At 40.7% G+C, this 21035-nt stretch overlaps 1 protein-coding gene across 7 annotated transcripts in view; it reads right to left on the bottom strand.

The window, feature by feature from the left end:
• Nucleotides 1-3302: 3302 nt before the first annotated feature.
• The window catches only part of nit2 (nitrilase family, member 2), a 34009-nt gene continuing 16276 nt past the window's right edge, over nucleotides 3303-21035 (bottom strand). For all 7 annotated transcript variants that reach the window (XM_069888717.1, XM_069888712.1, XM_069888714.1 and 4 more), the window contains 9 exons: nucleotides 17322-17440; nucleotides 16535-16655; nucleotides 15536-15624; nucleotides 12665-12758; nucleotides 11124-11198; nucleotides 9092-9170; nucleotides 7070-7168; nucleotides 5598-5653; nucleotides 3303-3699 (listed from right to left, as the gene is read on the bottom strand). In XM_069888717.1, coding sequence (XP_069744818.1) covers nucleotides 3608-3699; nucleotides 5598-5653; nucleotides 7070-7168; nucleotides 9092-9170; nucleotides 11124-11198; nucleotides 12665-12758; nucleotides 15536-15624; nucleotides 16535-16655; nucleotides 17322-17414 — 798 coding nt within the window. In that variant the 5' untranslated portion in view covers nucleotides 17415-17440 and the 3' untranslated portion in view covers nucleotides 3303-3607. The remainder of the gene's footprint in view (nucleotides 3700-5597; nucleotides 5654-7069; nucleotides 7169-9091; nucleotides 9171-11123; nucleotides 11199-12664; nucleotides 12759-15535; nucleotides 15625-16534; nucleotides 16656-17321; nucleotides 17441-21035) is intronic.

The following is a 21035-nucleotide window of genomic DNA, read 5'->3' as shown; positions in this document are numbered from 1 at the left end:
GCGACATTCCTAATTTTATATACCACAATAACGTCCCCTTTATACATATCTTTATTTGTATTTCGACGTGAAGCACAATAACAGGCCCTTCAGGCTCCTGAACCCATGCTGCCCAATTAACCTACAACCCCAGTACGTTTTGAAGGGTGAGAGGAAACTGGAGTGCCCAGAGCAAACCCACAAGACATGAGGAGATCATACAAACTTCTTACAGACAGCACCAGATACAAACCTGGGTAGCTGGCGCTGTTGGGCTAACCGTGCCACCCTGTACCGGAGGGAAAACAAATCTAGCTTCTGCACTTTCCACATAATCGAAACATTCCACTCCAGGCAGCGTCTTGGTGAATCTCCTCTATGATCACAGATTTTCTATAGTATGGAGGCCAGTATTGAGGCCGACCATTCCTTTATAAAAATGAAGCAGAACCTGGTACTAATGTTCCAACGACTGACAACCAATCCTCCGGCCTAATCACATGACTGAGCTGTCAACTCTTCCATCATTTGAATTGGATTGTCTGAAGACTGATCAGATGGTGGGAAGGCTCAGGAATATTCATGGAGTCTCTTCCCTTTTAAAAGCTTAACGATCCTACTTTGTCATGACTCGATGTGGAAGGACTGTGGAGTTTCAGTCAAAACCCTCAGCTGGATTTACTCCATTCTGCCTTCTCTTTCAGTCCTGCACTAAAGCTGTAGTTGGGCACCTCATTTTTTGGCATGCACTGTGCTACTTTTTCCTTACTCTTCTAGCAACCAGGTTGGCTACTTAGCTGGACGTCAATGAATGACATGTATCCCAGGCCATAAGGTTATGTTTTCAAGACCATAAAGACATAGGAGCAGAAATAGGGTATTCAGCCAATTGTGACTGCCCCGCCATTCGATCATGAGCTGATCCACTTTCTCACTCAGCCCCACTGCCCGGCCTTCTCCCCATGACCTTTGATGCCCTGGCTAATCATGAACCTATCGATCTCTGTCTTAAGTATACCCAATTACCTGAGCTCCACAACCGGTTCTGGCAACAAATTCCACAGATTTACCACCCTCTGACTGAAGAAATTCTTCTGTGTTTCTGTTCTAAGCGGATGCCCTTCAATCCTGAAGTTGTGCCCTTGCCCTAGACTCTCCCACCATGGGAAACAAGATTTTGACATCTGCTCTGTCCAGGCCTTTCAACATTCAAAATGTTTGAATGAGATCTCCCCCCCCCCCCCCCCCCCCATTCTCCTAATTCCAATGAATGCAGACCAAAAGCTGTCAAACACTTCTCATAACCCTTTCATTCCTGGAATCATCCCAGTGAACCTCCTTTGAACCCTCTCGCAATACTCCAACTGGGGTCTCACCCACACCTTATAAAGCCTCAACATCTCCCCTCTTGTATTCTATTCTTCTTGCTTGAGAAAGTACAGTTCTATTCATACTGATGAACTACCCTTGGATACCCAATCCGTTCTGATGCAATCACAATTAATGCAGTGAGAGTGCTGACATGACAGTGGGGATGTCGGTTTGAAGGCAGGATTTCATGAAAACAACCTTCTGTCAATGGTGGTTTAGCCAATAGCTGGACTGGTAACGACGAGGCCATAACAGGTTGGTCCCCTCATGCTAGATCTCCGACCACTGCCGTAGATAGAGTTTGATGCATTTGTCTTTCGGTATTTGGCCAGTGCTGCTTCTGAGTGTGTTACACATGGAGAGTTAAAAATAGGAAATACTGGACATGCTCCATGGGTCACATGACATCTGCAGAGAGAAAAGTAGAATTAATGATTCGTGTTGGTGACCTTTCATCATATCTCTGCATTGATTCATCACCTGAGGAGGGCAGGAGGCTTCCTTACCCTGACTGATGTTGCCTTGAGACTTCATGAGTTGCAGAGCCAATGTCAAGGACTTCCAAAGGTACTACTTTTTAATTATATGGCAGTGTGTTTCCATCTTTGGCGAGACTCTTATGCCCACAGCACTGGGCATTTTCCTGATTAGAATCAACTGAGAATACTGTTTAAAAACAATGCAGTTTTAGAATAGCATTTGGATAATGTGGACACCATGATTCTCTGAGCTTCCAGGCTGTTGTCTGGCAAGGTCTTTGTCCTGCACGCGCCAGCGAAACTCAGCATCTCTTTCAAATTGCCAGCTCGGTTTTGGTGGGTTAAAGAATTCGAAATTTGAAAACTGGTTGCAAACCTCTGTCAGACTATTGTTTATAGACTGCAGCTCTGGTAATCTCCCTAGAAATCTTCAGGACCATGGCCTTAGTGCATCCCTCTGCCTCTGTCTAACACAGTGTTTCTCAACCTTTTTCTTTCCACTCACATTCCACTTTAAGTAATCCCTATTGCCATTGGTGCTCTGTGATTAGTAAGGGATTGCTTCAGGTGGGATGTGGGTGGAAAGAAAAAGGTTGAAAACCACTGTTTTAATCATACCCAAGTGACTCGTTATGTGCAGGGTTTCATTACTCCAAAGGAAATGGGCCAATGACAATTTTTCTCAAGCAAAATATTTCAGTAACAATTGGGTCTAGAGCAGTGATTCTCATCTTCCCTTCCCACTCACATCCCACCTTAAGCCATCCCTTACTAATCACAGAGCACCTATGGCATAGGGATTACTTAAAAAGTGGGATGTGAGTGGAAAGAAAAAGGTTGAGAACCACAGATCTAACAGATCACAATCAGTGAAGATGGGTAACAACATTCCCTCCACGATTACAGTCATCACCGGCACTCCTCATGATGTGCACCCAGACTCTCCACACTCACAACCGCTCACCTAAAACCTGTTCCAACTCCATCTTTAAATTTGCTGTCAACAGCACAGTAGCAGGCCAGGTATCGATAATGAGATGGAATACAGGAGAGAGACTGAAAGTCTAGTGGCATGGTGCCAAGATAACAACCTCTCTCTCAACGTCAATAAGATGAAGAAGATAATCATTAACTTCAGGGAACAGAGCCATGTCCCCATTAATTGGAATGAAATCGAAAGAGTAGACAACTTCACATTCTTAGGAATAATTATCCCCGGTGGCCTGATCTGTGACAAGCACGTTGATGCAGCGGTCAGGAAAGCCTCTACTTTCTGGATAAAGTAGAATTAAGCCTAATTTCCACATGTCACACACCACTCTAGGGTCCAGAAGAGTAGTACAAAAGGAATGAAGAATTACAGAATAGTTATAGACTCCTATGAAACCTTGAAAACATAAATAAGAGGCATTTTTAAAGAATTGTTAATTTTGTTTTAGCGGGCCTCCAAGGAATGTCAAGTAACGCAATATCGACAATCTATCTGCATTGGCACAATTTTAATTTTATGCAAAGTGTATTCATTAAAAGAAGACAATGCAAAGCTGTAATTGAAACTTTAGACTCATAAACAACCTTCTAAAACCACGGGTGATTATGTCAATTAAAATTGATAATGCACCTTCCTATCCAAAATTTACTAGAGAAAACCCATGAATGTACAATCTTAAATCCAATGGTTTTAAGGTCTATACACAAACTATTGAGTTGATTGGTTGATTTGTATAGTCTAAATCCTAATTCTCACAAAGGCTTGATCAATCTGAGGTCTGCCATTATCAATCTTTCACTGCCTGTATACAGTAGAGGTCATGACGTTTCTGCTTGAGAATGGGTATCTGTTGTCGAATGCCCGAAAGATATTTCAAATCTGTTCAAAGAAAAATAAAAGGCAAAGAATTTGAATGTAGTATTTTTTTCTGGGCAATCAAATCATGCAATGTCTTACAAAATAGAAGACTTCTTAATAAATGGAGTCACATGAGAGACTGAAGATGCTGGATTCTGGAGTGAAAATCAATCTGCTGATTAATTGCAAAGCATCAAAGGAAAAAAAAAGAATGGTTGACCTTTCGGGATTTTAGAACATCACGATTGTCTTGAGGAAGAGTTATGATGCGAAATGTCAACCATTTTTCTTCTCCCACTGATGCTTCTCATCCACTGACTTCCTCCAGCAGTTTGTTTTTTGCTTAAAAATGGGGTTTCCTTGTACCTTGAGGTGAATGTTATTCTGTTCTAGAAGCTAACAGCTGCAAACCATAAACCCAGACATTTTCTACCAGTATTTCATATCAAAATAGGTATTATATATGTAAAAATATTTCAAAATGATTGAATTCAGTTCCTTCTCAGGTGTAACAGAATATAGATATGTTTTTGGGAGACAAATTGGGGCAGGTTTTAGTGTAGGTCACATACAAACACCTTAAAACAGATCTTATTTAAAATACTGGAGCTCGGCTAATGCTAGACATGTCAGGGCCTCAGAGCCTTTTCAAAAGCTTTGGAGAGTGCTAAAGAGACTTCACTAATAGATTGTTGTTTACAAAAAAGGCAACAGATGAAAGAACTTGTCCGAGCCGCAGATTGTCTGGAGGGGAACTAAGAGGGTCATGTGGTTTTGCAAGCAGAGAGAGTCAAACAGACTTTCTCTCAGAGAAAGAGAGAGTTCAGTTCTAGTGTTACAGTCAGCAGCAGCAACTGGGACTGGAACAGGACAAGCGGGCAAGCTCGTGGAAAACCCCATTTGGAAGGCGGGTTGTGAATGCTTAGTTCAGTCTGGTCAAAGCCCTTGTGGTTCATGCAAGAGGCGAGAATTGGCTGTCTAATGTTTCACTTGGAATAAGGGAAACAAAAAGGAACTTTGTGGTGACCTGAGGGAACCCTGAGGGGACAAGTTTCTTCGGCAAGACACTGAAGTGGCTTATTAAAAAGGAATCAGTTGTGGATGTCCAGCATACAACAAATCTCTCTGTGAAAACTGACAAGAACCTTCCTGAGCAGTAACCATTTACCTTTCAAGCACCAAAGCCTGGCGAACTTTGTAAATGTTAAATTCTGTGCACAGTATAAGAATTGCCTGCAATCAGTGAACTTGGAGGAATGAGAAGTGAGATTGGATGGTGAATCAAATAACTTTTCTGAACTTACATACATTACATACACGTGCGCTTAGAATTAGAAGGGGGTTAAGTTAGGTTAGTTAAGACAAGAGTGATAAGTTAAAGTGTGATTCTGTTTTCATGTTCAAAGATAATTAAAAGCAACTTTTGTTTAAGTAACCATTTCTCTTGGTGAATATCTAATGCTGCTGGGTTTTGGGGTCCTCTAGGCTCATAACACAGGGCAATGACATTTATCCTTGCAAAGCAGGGTGGTACTCTGCTTTGAAATGGCATTTCTCATCAATAATTTGTTTCAGATTTCTATATATCTTGAGAAACGTGAATCAAAGCAATTAAACCAGTATTCTGCATGAATTTCCAATGACATAAAGAAAACAATAAGACAAGTCAATAAAATTAAATTAATCACAAAGTGACAATTCCACAGAGACAATAAAGTTTGAGCAAGCAGGAAATGATTGCTGCTTCAGGCTGTTCCATTTTTTTTTCAAGACTGAAAATGTTCCGCAACAATCTCAATCTATCTTTAAATTGTGCAGGTAACAAGACCAACAAAATTTGACGTAAAATTTATCTCGTGCCTAACTATTAATCAGACATGCGAGCTTTTCAACAGCTCTGCTCTACCCATATATCTCACCTATATCTGCATATATGATAGTCTCTTCAGAACCAGCTTTGGCTAGAACCTCACCCCTGAAAATAAATAAAGCAGATACAGTTTTCTGGAAATCAAGCAACTGGCCAAAAATTGCAGAGAATAAATGTAAAATAAAATACAGGAGTTTAACACTGGTGCCCCCTAGCAGTTTGTTCACCAAACACGCAATTTCAAGCAACTGGCAAATACACTTACCCGGCATCTTCCAATCCCCATAGGTGACAGATACCAGGGATTTTACTGTATATAGAGAACATCTTTGCGTATGGTTTTTATCTTTTTTTAAGAAGAAGAGATAACAGCGCCATTGAGGAAGGGCAAGGATACTCATTGGGCTGAAACCGGCTAGCAGGGCTGCCCTTTGATGAGATATTGCGTACACAATACATTTTTTCTCCAGAGCGGGAGGTGATAATGAAACTTACAAAACGTGACAGATTGGATGTTTCTCCTGACTGCGGTCTAGAACCAGGAGTCACGGGGGTCAGAATAAAGACCATCTAGACCTGGGATGAGAAATGTCTTCAGTCAGAGGGTGGTAAAACTGCAGTATTTAGTATCCTGAAGGGCTGTGGAGGCTCCATCGTTGAATAGTGGAGTGCTGGCCAGGTACTGAAATCGTGTAGGTTCCTGGACCTTCGGGAAATAAAGACGTACACGGATAGCACAGAAAAGACCATGAATGGCAAAACAGGTCTTCCTGCTGCTCCCAGTTATGTTCTTGTCTTCAATAAATTAAAGGCTGAGAATGATCTGTCTAATGTCAATTAAAAAACAATACAGCCGAAATGACAGGAAACACATTTAGGGGAATTCTGCTCGAATTGTAGTCGGGTCAGTCCATACTTTGATAACTGGTTCTAGCCATTGAAGAGACTCTGAACAACTGGAGGCAAAGTTGAAATGAAACGAATTCCCTAGTATTTGAAATACGGGGTGCAAGGAGAAAGTGGAGGCTTCTCATCATCAAAACAACGGTTTGAGAAGTGATATGAGAGGAATACATGACAGTCAAAGTGTACTTTAAATCACAAGAGTAGAAGAGAATCAGCAATTGAAAGGTAATTTCAGCTTTGATGAACTTTCTGTTCTATTCACTGGGGACAGCAGCGTGGGCAAAACATTGAAATCATTTGAAAAAGCAACTGGATGCTGCAGTTCAATGTAGATGACCTGAAACAGTCTTTTTCAGTCATATAGCAAGGTAATAGACCTTTCCGGCTCACGAGCAACCCAATCGACCTATACCACACCCCAGTCCATTTAGAAGGGTGGGAGGAAACTGGAGCACCCACAGGAAAGCCATGCAGACACGGAGAGATCGTACAGACTACTGACAGACAGCGAAGGACTTGAACGCGGGTGGCTGGCGCTGTAATAGCGCTGACTGCTATGTCAACCGTGCTGCCCAGATGAGTTCCATCATTGTAATGACCGTAGTAAATACCTACCATGGGTTCACTATAGAGCTGTGGCCCCAGGCCACGTAGGAACTTTTCTCATTGCGCGCAGGTGAGACTGCTGCTACATACACCTGGTTATCAACAGCTCTGCAAATACAAGAACGTGTAATTTAGTTTTGTGCTGCTTTTATCACATACCAAATTTCGATGCCTCTCAAATGTTGCCACTAAATCGGATTCCTTCTCTGACAATGCACACCAGATACCACCCTTTCTCTGTGTCAGTAACATAATCTCTCCATCAGATCCCCTTTAAAATTTCTTCCTCTCACCTTAAATCTATATTTTACCATGGGAAAATTCTCCTTGTGTCAGAAGCATATCTTTTATCTCACTGTCATTAGATTCTTGAATGCATTTTAATGGAATTTTTCATTGTTTAGGGCAAGAACGCGTACAACAGGTGCAGGAACGAGGTGGATGTGGGCCAGTTCAGTTGCTTTGTTGCTTATTTACCTAACTTTTTGGTAGCAGTCAACATTCCTGATCCTGTTCCTCTCACACTGCCCTGACCTTCTTTTATGTCCTTGAAAATTGTTCCTTAATTTCCAAATATGACTAAATCTGCGACTAAAGAATAACTTTTTTTTTAGATACTGCCAGATATTCAACTCCTAGAATTTACTGTTTTAATTATAGTTCTCCAGTGTTCAGTCATTTAAAATTACTTATACTAAATGTAACCAAGCTGCTTATGTAACATCAAGTTAATCTGCCATGTGTGTTTAAAGAAAGATATTAATCCAGTGTTTCTCAACCTTTCTCTTTCCACTCACATCCCACTTTCAGTAATCCCTAGGCCATCCGGGCTCTGTGATTAGTAAGGGATGGCTTAAGGTGCGATGTGAGTGGGAAAGGAAGGTTGAGAACCACTGCTCTAGACCCAATTGTTACTAAACTATTTTGCTTGAGAAAAATGGTCATTGGCCCATTTCCTTTGGAGGTATGAAACCATGCACATAACGAGTCAATTAGGGACGATTAAAACAGTGGTGTTCAAACTTTTTCTTTCTACCCATCTACCACCTTAAGCCATCCCTTACTAATCACAGAGCACCAATGGCATAGGGAATAATTAAAGTGGTAAGTGAGTGGAAAGAAAAAGGTTGAGAACCACTGTATTAATCTCACCCACTCTAAAGATTTTGCTAGAATATTTATATTCTATTACTATTAAATGGAGTTTTTTCATTAGTATGGAAGTGACAGATAATAAGGTTAATGTTAAATGATTGGATAATAAAATCTATTAACTCGCTACATTGTCTCCAACAAAATGGTGCAGATGTTGAAAGTCTGAAATAAAACAAAAGGCTGAAAATACTCAGCAGGTCAGGCAGTATCTATCTGTGGAGTGGCAGTATCTACCTGTTTCTCTCTCCACGTGCACTGCTTGACCTGCTGAATACATCCTTTTTTTTTTCTCTGCTTAGTTATATGTGGATGTAAGGGTCTGCCTGGTGGAGATGGGTGCAGATTGATCAGTGTTAATTCATGCCTTCATGTGCCTTGCTGCTTTGTAAATGAAGGCAGAAGGTCACAAATGTTCAAAGAGTGAAAAGGCCCCATGACTTGTGTTGCTGGGCAACCCCAGCCAGGCCAATAAATTTCCATCAGCCTGGAGTTTCCCGAGGAAAGGTGAATCTGGCTACAAGATTGGTTCACATAATGATACAATTTGCAGATAAATAGTGTGTAACTTAATGCTGATAGGGTAATGCTTGTCGCATGGGAGAAAACGGTTTATGATTGGCCAAGTCAGATTGCGGCAGGGTATACAAGCGCATGTTCGGGGAGTGGGGGGGGGGTGCGGGGGAGGGATTAATGGACCTCCCACCAAGCTTGTGTGTGATAAAGGAGTACTGGGGAAACTGAAGTGTCCGAGTCCTCCATTCCTTATGGTATGTTTGCAGAAGAATAGAGCACCCACACTGGACCTGGGAGAAGGGGGTCAAAAGTGACCATCCACATATACTCACTGGTAGCTCACATTCAATTTTCCATGCTAACCTTGCCCTTTGCAGGAGTTCCCAATGGGCTGGGCCTGTGGTCATGTTGAAAGCTCCTGGATAGACTAGAAGCTGGCAGCCTGCGGATCACATACAATTAGATAATTTCCAATTTACTTTGAAAAGACCCTCATGTTAGATTTTTGAAATCCAATCCTCACCAAAGAAAATATTTGACAAGGCTCAAGAGAGATTAGGGGGAAAAAAACAATAGTAGTGATTCAGAAATAGCCACCAGATATTGTTCCTCAGATCGATTCCCCAATCTTTCCCAGATTTCCCAGCTGTAGCTCACTGCCCTGCCAGGCAGCAACACTTACCCAGGCTGCCTCGGTGACTGTCCAATCCACTTTTCTGATGATGCAGGCCATTATTTTTCAGGTGGGCAGGCAACCCGTTCATATAAAGTTTTCTGTTTACTAAATGGTTCACGAGGACAGTCCACAAATCAGAAATAAATCAGCATGTTGGATTTCTTTTAAGATAAGTGCTTGAATGCAAGAACCAACTGGAGTTGATGTACATCACAATAAGGCTGTGATATTTGCATAAATGAGCCAATTCCTTTTTCTTAAGTGGTCCCTCTGGATTGAGGATGATTTGTTTCCTCTTCAGTTCTGTGGGTGCTGAGTTTGCCAATGTAGCCATAGAACGCTACAGCACAGAAAACAGGCCATTCAGCCCTTCCAGCATTTTTTGCTGGTCCCATTGACCTGCCCCCATTCCATAACCCTCCAGGCCTCTCCCATCCATGCAGCTATCCAATTTATTCTTAAAACTCAAGATTGAGTCCGCATTCACACCAGACGGCAGCTCATTCCACACCCCCACCGCTCTCTGAGTGAAGAATTTTCCCCAAATGTTTCCCCTAAATCTTTCCCCTTTCATCTTAAAAATATGACCTCTTGTATTTATCTCCTCAAATCTAAGTGAAAAAAGCCTACTCGCATCCACTCTGTCTATATCTCTCATAATCTTGTACACCTCGATAAAATCTCCCCTCATTCCAAGACAATGTAGGAACCACGATCTCTTCCACAAAGATGATCGGCAAGATGGGAGGCTGGGTCTATGTTAATGCTATCTGGTTGGAGGGTGACCAGAGAGAATATGAGGTGTTGTTCCTCCAATTTGCGGGTGGTCTCAGCCTGTATGTTGTTTACATACTTCTGTAAATAAGAAATGCTTACAGCCAAGTTCCACACAGTAAGGGCTATTGAACAGAACATGAAAGATCATATCAACAATTGCTGTTCAGAATAAACGTTGATTGATAAACCAGGAGCACTCCTGCTCTTTGGAAGGACCATGATATCCTTTACATTCACATGCAAGAGCAGAAGAGCCCTCAATTTAATTTCTCATCTAGAAGACATAATAGAAGCACTTCACTTAAAATAATGAGTAGACAGGTATACCCCGCTTTAGCAAACTAGAGTGTTCTGAGGAAACCTTTCATAAGTCAAAATGGCGTAGACCAGTGATTCTCAACTTTTTTCTTTCCACTCACCTACCACTTTAACTATTCCCTATGCCATCGGTGCTCTGTGATTAGTAAGGGATTGCTTAAGGTGGTAGGTGAGTGGAAAGAAAAAGGTTGAAAACCACTGTTTTAATCGTCCCTAATTGACTCGTTATGTGGACGGTTTCACAACTCCAAAGGAAATGGGCCAATGACAATTTTTCTCAAGCAAAATATTTCAGTAACAATTGGGCCTAGGGCAATGGTTCTCAACCTTCCCTTCCCACTCACATACTGCCTTAAGCAATCTCTTACCAATCACAGAGCACCGATGGCATAGGGATTACTTAAAGTGGGATGCGAGTGGAAGGAGGAAGGTTGAGAACTACTGGCGTAGAGTGAAGACCAATTCATTACTATTGGAGGCTATTTTCGTAAAAGCAAAAACTCATTCAAATCCTTTTGTCAAAGCGAACACAGGTTTATTCGTAAAAGTGAATTTTCGTGAAGTGAGTATTTGTAAAATGGGGCATACCTGTATAATTAAAAATAATACTGTTTATTTACTTACCTTTTTGGGTGTAAATCTGAGCAAGTTCTGTGAACCTCATATCATAACAGATCCCGATTCCTACTTTGCAGTAAGCTGCACAGAAAAAGATTATAATGCATGAAAAGTTTGAATTCGTTTTTAATTTTGAAGTTCAAATCAAGCGTGTATAAATGTATATCATAGAGCAGCACAGTTAGGGTAGCAGTTAGCGCAACGCTGTTACAGCGCCATGTTAGAATCCAGTGCTGTCAGTAAGGGTTTGTATGCCCTCTCCATATTGGCATGGGTTTCCTCCAGGTGCTCTGGTTTCTTCCCACCCTTTAAAAACGTACTGGGCTTGTCGATCTCGTGGGCCGGAAGGGCCGGTTATTGTATTGTACGTCTAAATTAAATAATCATCAGTAGAACGTAGATTCTTACAAAATACAATTGCTTGTATCTTGAAGAAGGGCTCAGGCCCGAAACATCAGTTCTATATCTTTACCTTCCATGGACGCTATGAGACCTGCTGAATTCCTTCAGCATTTCTGGGTTTTTACTACAACCACAGCGTCTGCAGACTTTCGTGTTTCACTCTCCTCTGTTTCCTCCGAATCTCCCGGGGCAACTGTGGGATGCAGCCTATGTGTTTCACCAGAAGTAAATGTGTGGAGAAAGTAATAGAGATTAGAGAAAAAAAATAAGATGGGACCCCTGTGGCACATTTTACTAGAGACCTGAGATTTTGATGTGCTACTTGAGTGTTTGGGGAATCCTGCTCTCTAATGCTGGCTGGTATTTTGTGGAGATCACGGAGTCATTTTTTTCAACGGGGAAAGTGAAAGCGAAAATGGAAGCCTAGTTTTAAAACGAAGAACTGCATTTCGTTGTGGATAACTGGCAAAGTTAAAGAAATCATGAAACATTCCACTGTGATGTTAGAGTTGAACGAAAAAGTCTGCAGACCCTGGGACCCTGCAGACCCTAGTGCAATAATTTGACTAACAGTTAGCAATAGATCAAATCAACATGCATATATATTCCTTTTAAAATAATTTCTTAAATCTCCTATATATCTTACTTGATTGCTTGACTGTCAGGATGGTAGTAACATGGGTCATGGAGAAATACAGTCATCTGATTGCCTTGGCCTCCATCTGAGATACCCTCACGGCCGGGTGTCTACCACCACCCTCCAGGCCTTCTGGGGGAACCTGAGGTCTGGATGAATCATTAGCCTTTGGTACACATTGACTAAACTTTCTACTTTAGTCAAGAAGTTATTTAAGTAAAAACCCAGTAGATCAATGTTTGAGTATCTGCCATTGCTGCCTACAATTACCACGGGCATTGATTTCTTGCTAGCTATATTCCTCTCCTTACTGAAGACTCCTGTTTAAGAAAGTTCATCCCAACAATCTAGTTTAAAAGCAACATGAAAATGATAGATATAATCTATAGAGTAGGCTCTACACCTTACTTTAATTGAAGACAACATCCAATAGCTTTGATATTAAAATCAAAACAATTTTCCATCATTTTATGCTACTGGAATTCAAATTGTAAAACTTTTTACTTACGTGTATCAAAGGTACATAATGAGCTACCGGGAGAAAGCGTCTCAGATTCCTGGAAACGGATTTTCCCAGGGACGTCTATGTCAAACAAGTGAATCTAATTCAAACAAATATCAGGGAGAGTTAGTGATCTTTAACATGACTATTGAACTTCAGTTAACCTATGAACCCTTCATCGTGTATTAAGTTTGCTTTCCTGTAATTCAGCTTTTCAAAAGACAGCATCCAAATGCAGGTCAATGACTCTGACATGAGCATAAAAGAGCCCGCTTTCATCAATGCAAATGCAGGCTGCCCTGAAATGGTGCTGGTCTTTTTGTATTGAAGTGTCAAGTTATTTCGTAAAGCAGTGTCCCATACAAGCTTTCTTGCTTCGTATTTTTTGGGTCAAACCTGGATTGATATTTCTGAGAGTTATAAATTTATTTGATTGTAGATCAGTGGTTCTCAACCTTTTTCTTTCCACTCACATACCACTTTAAGTACTCCCTATGCCATCGGTGCTCTGTGATTAGTAAGGGATGGCTTAAGGTGGCATGTGGGTGTTAAAAAAAAGTTTGAGAACCACTGTTTTAATTATACCTCGTTGACTCGTTATGTGCACGGTGATTAGTAAGGGATGGCTTAAGGTGGCATGTGGGTGTTAAAAAAAAGTTTGAGAACCACTGTTTTAATTATACCTCGTTGACTCGTTATGTGCACGGTTTCACAACGCCAAAGGAAATGGGGCAATGGCAATTTTTCTCAAGCAAAATATTTCACTAACAATTGGGTCTAGAGGAGTGGTTCTCAACCTTCCCTCCCCACTCACATCCCACCTTAAGCCATCCCTTACTAATCACAGCGCACCAATGGCCTAGGGAATACTTAAAGTGGGATGTGAGTGGAAAGAAAAAGGTTGAGAATCACTGTTATAGACAAAAGTGCAGCAAACATCCTTCTTGATTCATGCCATGGGACTGACAGGCCAAGTGCAGTTGCTGTTGATCTGGACCGGGGGAGTTTAACCTGTTGCTCCAGCAGCTTTTTAATCACAACTTTGTTTCCAGCAGTTCCATTAAAAGCCAGAAGATCCAACAACACATTCGGAAGAAACGCCTTTATCTGTTAAGAATGTGGATCTCGCTACCACAGGAAGTGAGGAGTTCAGATGCATTTATGGGGAGGCTGTCGTGCATTATATGGGAGAAGAGAATAGACGATTGAAGAAATGGATGAAGAAAGAAAGGAGGAGGGTCAAATGAAGTTGTTGGGCCAAACAGTCATGTATGCTTCCTGAGGTGTGTACACTTGGGGATAGCAGTGTCACAATTCAAGGTATGATGCAGAACAATGAAAGGAGTAAAGGCAAGGGGAGAAATGACATTCGCTGAATAATTTTTCCTTTCTATGAGAAAACAGAATGATGGACCCATTCCCCTCTACTGCCCCCACCACCTGCACCTCTTTTCTCTGGAAAAAAACACTTTGGCACCCAGACGAGTGTCACGACCTCCTTGGTCAACAGTTCTGTTTGCTGAAAATGTTTTCCAAATCGACATGATAAATTATATCAGCCACTCCTACACGAGTCCTGGTGCTGCTACGCGTCGGCAGAGCTTTTAAAAAATTCCAAAAACTGCCTCTGTCTCTGCTGTGGATATAAGAGTTGGCAAAAGCTAGCAAAAATCTTAGAATTTTCACGTTGTACTCAATTTCAGCCTTCCTACAGACCTGTTGTGAAAAATGAAATGCAGTAAACGCTCTCTGACATCTGCAGTTTCAAAAGGTAACAGTTCGGGGTTACCACTAATCTACTGCACTCCACTGCCAATTATAGAGGTCCCTCTATTTGTGGAATACAAACCCATTATGGCAAATGCTCCAAAATTTCTGTAAGACTTTCCACTGACAGCTACAGGCTTTGAATTTCGTTACAGCTGTCTAAATACTACCACACTGTTCCCGGTTATTTTTGGTGATGGATTTTATTTTGCTAATCCAACCCATATCTTCATTGGGGTGAGTAAAGGTGGCATTTCAGGATGACAATATTCCGAGGATCTGCTTGATGTGGAGAAAACTATTTGGAATGAAATGTCAAGGGCCTGAAATCTTCTTTCCCTCCACGGGTGCTGCCTGACCGGATGAGTATCTCTACCATTTCCTGTTTTTACACTGGATGCTACTTTTTACATTGTGTGCAGGATTGCCTACCTGAATGATCATTTCAAGGAAATCACCTTAAAATGTAAAAACGATTCTGCCAGAGAGGTGCAATGACACTAATAATTAGAGCACCGTCTGATTGCAAGTTCTGTCGTCTCCAGGTTGGCCTTGGTTAACGGAGAGGAAGAACTAACGCGATATATTTTCAAATCCCCAAGAGCACCTTCAGTTGTTCAGAAGTGAGTTTCAAGACCGAGTGGAATATAAATAAGTAAAGCTAAGTCCTCGTTGTCTGGAATTCAAGCAACCGGCAAAAAAAATAATCACAGAAAATACACAGGTAAAAAAATACGAAATTTAAAAATTGGCGTCCCCTAGCCAATCACACAATGTGCAATCTCAAGCAACTGGCAAATGCACTTGGCTGGCGTCTATCACTCCCCGTAGGTGCTGGATACCCGGGGTTTTACTGTAGTTATGTTCAAGGAGAGAAAAGCTGTTTACATTTTGCATTAAATTAGTAATGAGCCCATCATTTTCCATGCATTTTTGTGCTACAACATGGGATCTAATATGGGTGGAGACCGTTTGACATCTCTTTATTTTGGAACTTAGTGTTTGAAACAAAAAGAAAACTTCGTCTCCTTAGCCAAGACTAATTTTGGAAGAAAAATGTTCCAATCCATTGCACTACCCAGTCACAGTGGTCTGTTATAAAATGTGGACCTTGCGGTATTTCAGCAACATGGATCCATTAGGTGCAAACACTGTGCAGGTGTTGTAAAGCTTGCCATCATCTTCCTCTGGGATAGACCCTGCAGGAACAACCAAAGGAATCAATTTCATGAGGGCTAATGGGAAACATGATGCATTAGACAATTCTACAAATCTAACTTAAGTATAAAGAAAGCTGCCCAGCTTTTTTTCTCTGAATATTTTTGGTTAATTCGAAGTATGAATGTGAATACATCTGGTTTTGTAAGGTATCCCAAACAGTTGTTATATCCACAACAGTCCCACACACCTCGTATGAAAACACAAGGATATACCCTGTAATTATTTGCTGCTGTTAATTACCTGGAAAATTCTCAGATCTTCTTCAGATGAGACATGGATTTTTACGTTTTCATGTTAAACTGCTAGTCTTGGATTGAATTGTTATTCAAAGACAGTATCTCCACTTAGTGCTCCAAACATTTTTTTAAAAAAGGATCAAATGCATCATCTCCTCAAACCATGTCATGACCTTTGACATCAGTTGTGAGTTGGGCAACTTGGCAGGATTACGCATTTGAAAACATGATACATAACAATATTTTCATGATCACCTTCACTGAAGGAGCAAAGAGGGTCATATAATTTCAGGCAACCATAACAACAGTATTCACTTGTGGGGTTCATATTGTGGATAAATATTACAAATGCCATTTCAGATTCTGGACATTTTACCAGTGTAATCAAGGTATATGGGGGAAAAAAAATCACCTCAGTTTGCTCCACAATTGCTCTCTCCCTACCACTAACTTGGGGGTGGGGGTGGGGGGGGAACACTTGAATGTTTGCTTTACACCAAGTTTTCCATAAAGGACCAATATTTTACCATGAAAATAGTCCTTCCAAGCTCTATTCATATGAGCAAAACTCTGTTTCACAAGATGGAGTCCAGCAATTAAAGCAGTCTTCATCGAAATGAATCAAGCTCTCCAACAGATGCCCCATATTTACCTCCGATAAGGTAAACCCCAAACTCCTTTGCTACTTCAGATAACACTCGAGTTGACTCTCCTGGGATTCTTTCTGCATACTCAGGGAAATAATTTGTTCCATAGGGAGAATTGTAACATTCCTGTAATTTAAAGAGGCAAGAACATTTTTAAAACCAGCCATTCAGGGAACAAAAAAAAATGAAGAAGTTGAACAATTAGTATCTGGATTTTATTTGAAAGATGTTATTAGGGGAAAAGAAAACTCAGTCTATGTGTGATCTTAACTCCTTATCAGAGGGATTTCCACAATGAAGATTTTATTCACCATTTTATCGATCCTCTCCATTCACACACAGAAAAGTTAAAAGTGAGAAAATGTTCATCAAATGCTTGCATAACCCTCAATGTTGGTACATCGAGCATCTCCAGTATCATTGCCTCTCCAAACCTGTCATCCAGGTTGGTCAAAACATTCCCTGCAATAAGCAAATACTCTCACTCCATGCCAATTTAATTCTGCGGGCATTGTGGTGCCATGTCTGATGGCAACTTTGCCACGGAAGGGTTAACTGACACAACAGGTGAAATAGAAACAGCGTTGTTTATTACCAGTACTTACAGGGAGTGCTACAACTTTTTCACCCCTTGAAGCTGCTTCTTTCACAAATGTTCCAAGTCGATTGTAGTTACTGGCTTTCAGGGGTGACACCCATTGTGGTGCCATGTCTGATGGCAACTTTGCCACAGAAGGGTTAATTGACACAACAGGTGAAATAGAAACAGCGTTGTTTATTACCAATACTTACAGGGAGTGCTACAACTTTTGCACCCCTTGAAGCTGCTTCTTTCACAAATGTTCCAAGTCGATTGTAGTTACTGGCTTTCAGGGGTGACACCATGAGCTGAATAAGTGCCAAACGAAATTCTAGGAAAAAAAAAGCCAGACAACAAACATCTGTTAATAAATAACGTGTTCACAACCTACCTATGTCACTTGAGATCTCAACCATTGCAATATACTGCACGAATGTTAGAAACAGGCTCACGAAAAAATGCCAACAACGCTTTGAGCCCCTATCGTTCATCAGGATAATGGCTTATCTTCCACCTCACTCTATTTTTCCAGTTTTATCTGCATTGCTCTTGACTCCCTTTGTGTCCAGAACTGCAGCAATCACTTCACACCTCGAAGAGAAGCATTCCAAACATTCACCTCCCTTAGTGTGGAGATTTCTCATCTCAGTTCAAAATATTTTACCCTTTATTCTGAAACTGTGCTTCCTCATCCTGGATTGTCCCACCAAGGCCCATTGTAACTACAATAAAACTTCCTCCCTCCAGCTTTCAAATCATCTCATAATAAAGGGTAACTTGCATATGCTTCCTATCTGTTCACTGTACCTGTGACTTTGTACACTGCCACTTAGGTCCCTTTGAAGTTCAATGCTACTCAATCTCTTACAATTTAACAAACACCCCACTGTGGTAAACTATTGCTGTGCTATGATTGGCTGCTGCCTGCTGGACACACTTCCTGAGACCAATCCTACCCATAGCCCTTTGCATGCTCCCCATTCCACTCTGCCTTGATCAGTCAATGAGGTTGATGGTCATTCCAGTCTAGAGTTAATAAAACCTGTCAGTTCTACAACTTCAATCTTTTGTGATTATTGATGGTGCCTCACCCACTTTTCCATTTAGTGCACCAAAATGGATAATGTCATATTTGTCCAAATTATATTTCATCTGCAATTTCTCACTTGTTCACTTGTCCACGTCCTCTTAATGCCGCCGTACATTCTCTTCACAACCAAAATCCTACCTACAGTATTATCAGCATGGGTTTTGGGTCACGCAAAGTCCACCAGCATTGAGTCCCTGATCATCAGATCCCAGTTGCGGTGGGTGGGACACGTCGTCAGAATGGACGACCACCGTATGCTTTGCTAGCTATTCTATGGTGAAATGAAGACCGGAAGGAGACCTCAAGGTCGTCTACGCAAGTGCTATAAAGACGCTGTGAGGGAAGCCCTACGCTACTGTGGCATCCAGCCAAGAGACCGAGAAACTGCGACTGCTGACAGGTCCCGTTGGTGAGCCCTGTGCGATGAAGCCTACACGAAAACCTGGTGGAAGGCCGTGAACGGCATGGCAGAGCGGCAGCCATAGATATTACAACAACGTGCTTCCAGTGGCCCCATTGTGCTAGACTCCATGCCTCCAGACTGGGACTGCAAAGTCACCCACGTGTCCACAGATGAACTGCACATCAACGTGCCTTCTTCAAACCAAAGACAACCAATATAATATTCTCCTCAGCCAAATAGTTGATAAGGATTGTTAATAATTGGGTCCCAAGCCCTGATTCTTGCATTACTCCATCAATTACATCCTGTCAACCTGAGAATAATTTGCTTGCTCATTGATGGTCATATCCACCAAGATAAACCTTGTTTTGCGAGCAGCCCTGCCACACATCTGCACAAGTGAGGCACAGTTCAAATTTGCTGAGTTGCAGAGGGAGGTCAATTAAAGCAAAGGGCTGATTGTGAGTTTCATTCAGGAGTCTGGTTGCAACAGGTAAGGAACTGTCGTTGAATCTGGACTCCAAAGATCAATTCTTAACCTACGTCACCAACTCCATGTACTCTAATGGACTAACTTCTTTGTGTGATCTTAAATGAAAGCTTTCTAGAAGTCCAAATCACATCCATTACATGTCCTACCAACTCTTTCAATCTGAGAAAATGCCTTCATTTCGGAAAAATTGCTTCGCAAAGATAACAGTATGCAATATCTAGCAAAGGTCGGGTAAACCTCTCTCCAGACCATGAAATTAAGTACAGTAATTACAGGCTTACTTCAATGAGAGTCCAAATGCATCTTGGTTGGAACTGCAGAGATTAGTGATGATTTTTAGTTATGACACCAATTCTGAGACCACCAATTTTGAACAAATGTACTAAAATAAATGCATGTTGGATGCATTTATTTTGGTGAACTATCAGTCAATCTAGCTTTTTTTTTTTTTTTTTTTTTTTTTTTTCACACCATAAATCACAATAGCCATGATATACACTTTTTCTTTTCCACACATTTACAGTGACTTTTTCTCCCTCCCCCCTCCCTCCTCCCAAGCCACCCCCCCATCCCCCCCCCCCTCTCATCCATTTTAGTTATACAATCTAGGTTGCATTAATTCAGTTAGACAATGTTGTCATTCAACAAAAATACACCAGAAATTCTACTGAGTCCATTCTTTTCTTCTCTTCTCCTTCCATCAACTTAGGTAATGTTTGTTCCCGGTAGGTTTTCGCTATTGTATTTAATGTAAGGCTCCCATACTTGTTCGAATATTTCAATATTATTTCTTAAACTATATGTTATTTTTTCTAATGGAATACATTTATTCATTTCTATATACCATTGTTGTATTTTCAAATTATCTTCCAATTTCCAGGTTGACATAATACATTTTTTTGCTACAGCTAGGGCTATCTTAACAAATCTTTTTTGTGCATCCTCCAAGTCAATTCCAAATTCTTTATTTTTTATGTTACTTAGGAGAAAGATCTCTGGATTCTTTGGTATATTGTTTTCTGTTATTTTATTTAATATCTGATTGAGATCATCCCAAAATTTTTCTACTCTCTCACATGTCCAGATTGCATGAATTGTTGTTCCCCTTTCTTTTTTACATCGAAAACATCTATCAGATACTGTTGGGTCCCATTTATTTAACTTTTGCGGTGTAATGTATAGTCTGTGTAACCAATTATATTGTATCATACGCAGCCTCGTATTTATTGTATTTCTCATCGTTCCAGAGCATAACTTCTCCCATGTTTCCTTTTTTATCTTTATATTTAAATCTTGTTCCCATTTTTGTTTAGTTTTACCATTTGTTTCCTCATTTTCCTTTTCTTGCAGTTTAATATACATATTTTTTATAAATCTTTTGATTAACATTGTATCTGTAATCACATATTCAAGGTTACTTCCCTCTGGTAAACTCAAGTTGCTTCCTAATTTATCTTTCAAGTAGGATCTCAGTTGGTAATATGCCAGCGCTGTATCTCCCGTTATATTTGTTCAAAGGATAAGAATCTACTTCCTGAAAAACAATTTTCTATTCTTTTAATCCCTTTTTTTTCCCATTTTCTAAAGGCAAGGTTGTCTATTGTAAAAGGGAGTAGCTTATTTTGCGTCAATATTAGTTTTGGTATTTGGTAATTTATTTTATTTCTTTCTACATGAATCTTCTTCCATATATTGAGGAGATGGTGTAATACTGGAGAAGTTCTATGTTGTACCAATTTTTCGTCCCATTTATATAATATGTGTTCAGGTATCTTTTCCCCTATTTTATCTAATTCTAGTCTCGTCCAGTCTGGTTTTTCCCTTGTTTGATAAAAATCTGATAGGTACCTTAATTGTGCGGCTCTATAATAATTTTTGAAGTTTGGCAATTGTAAGCCTCCTTGTTTATACCATTCTGTTAATTTGTCTAGTGCTATCCT

This window comes from Narcine bancroftii, chromosome 7 (genome assembly GCF_036971445.1).
Source record: "Narcine bancroftii isolate sNarBan1 chromosome 7, sNarBan1.hap1, whole genome shotgun sequence".
NCBI lineage: Eukaryota > Metazoa > Chordata > Chondrichthyes > Torpediniformes > Narcinidae > Narcine > Narcine bancroftii.
The sequence above is the reverse complement of the archived record's forward strand: the minus strand, read 5'-3'. Positions and strand labels throughout refer to the sequence as shown.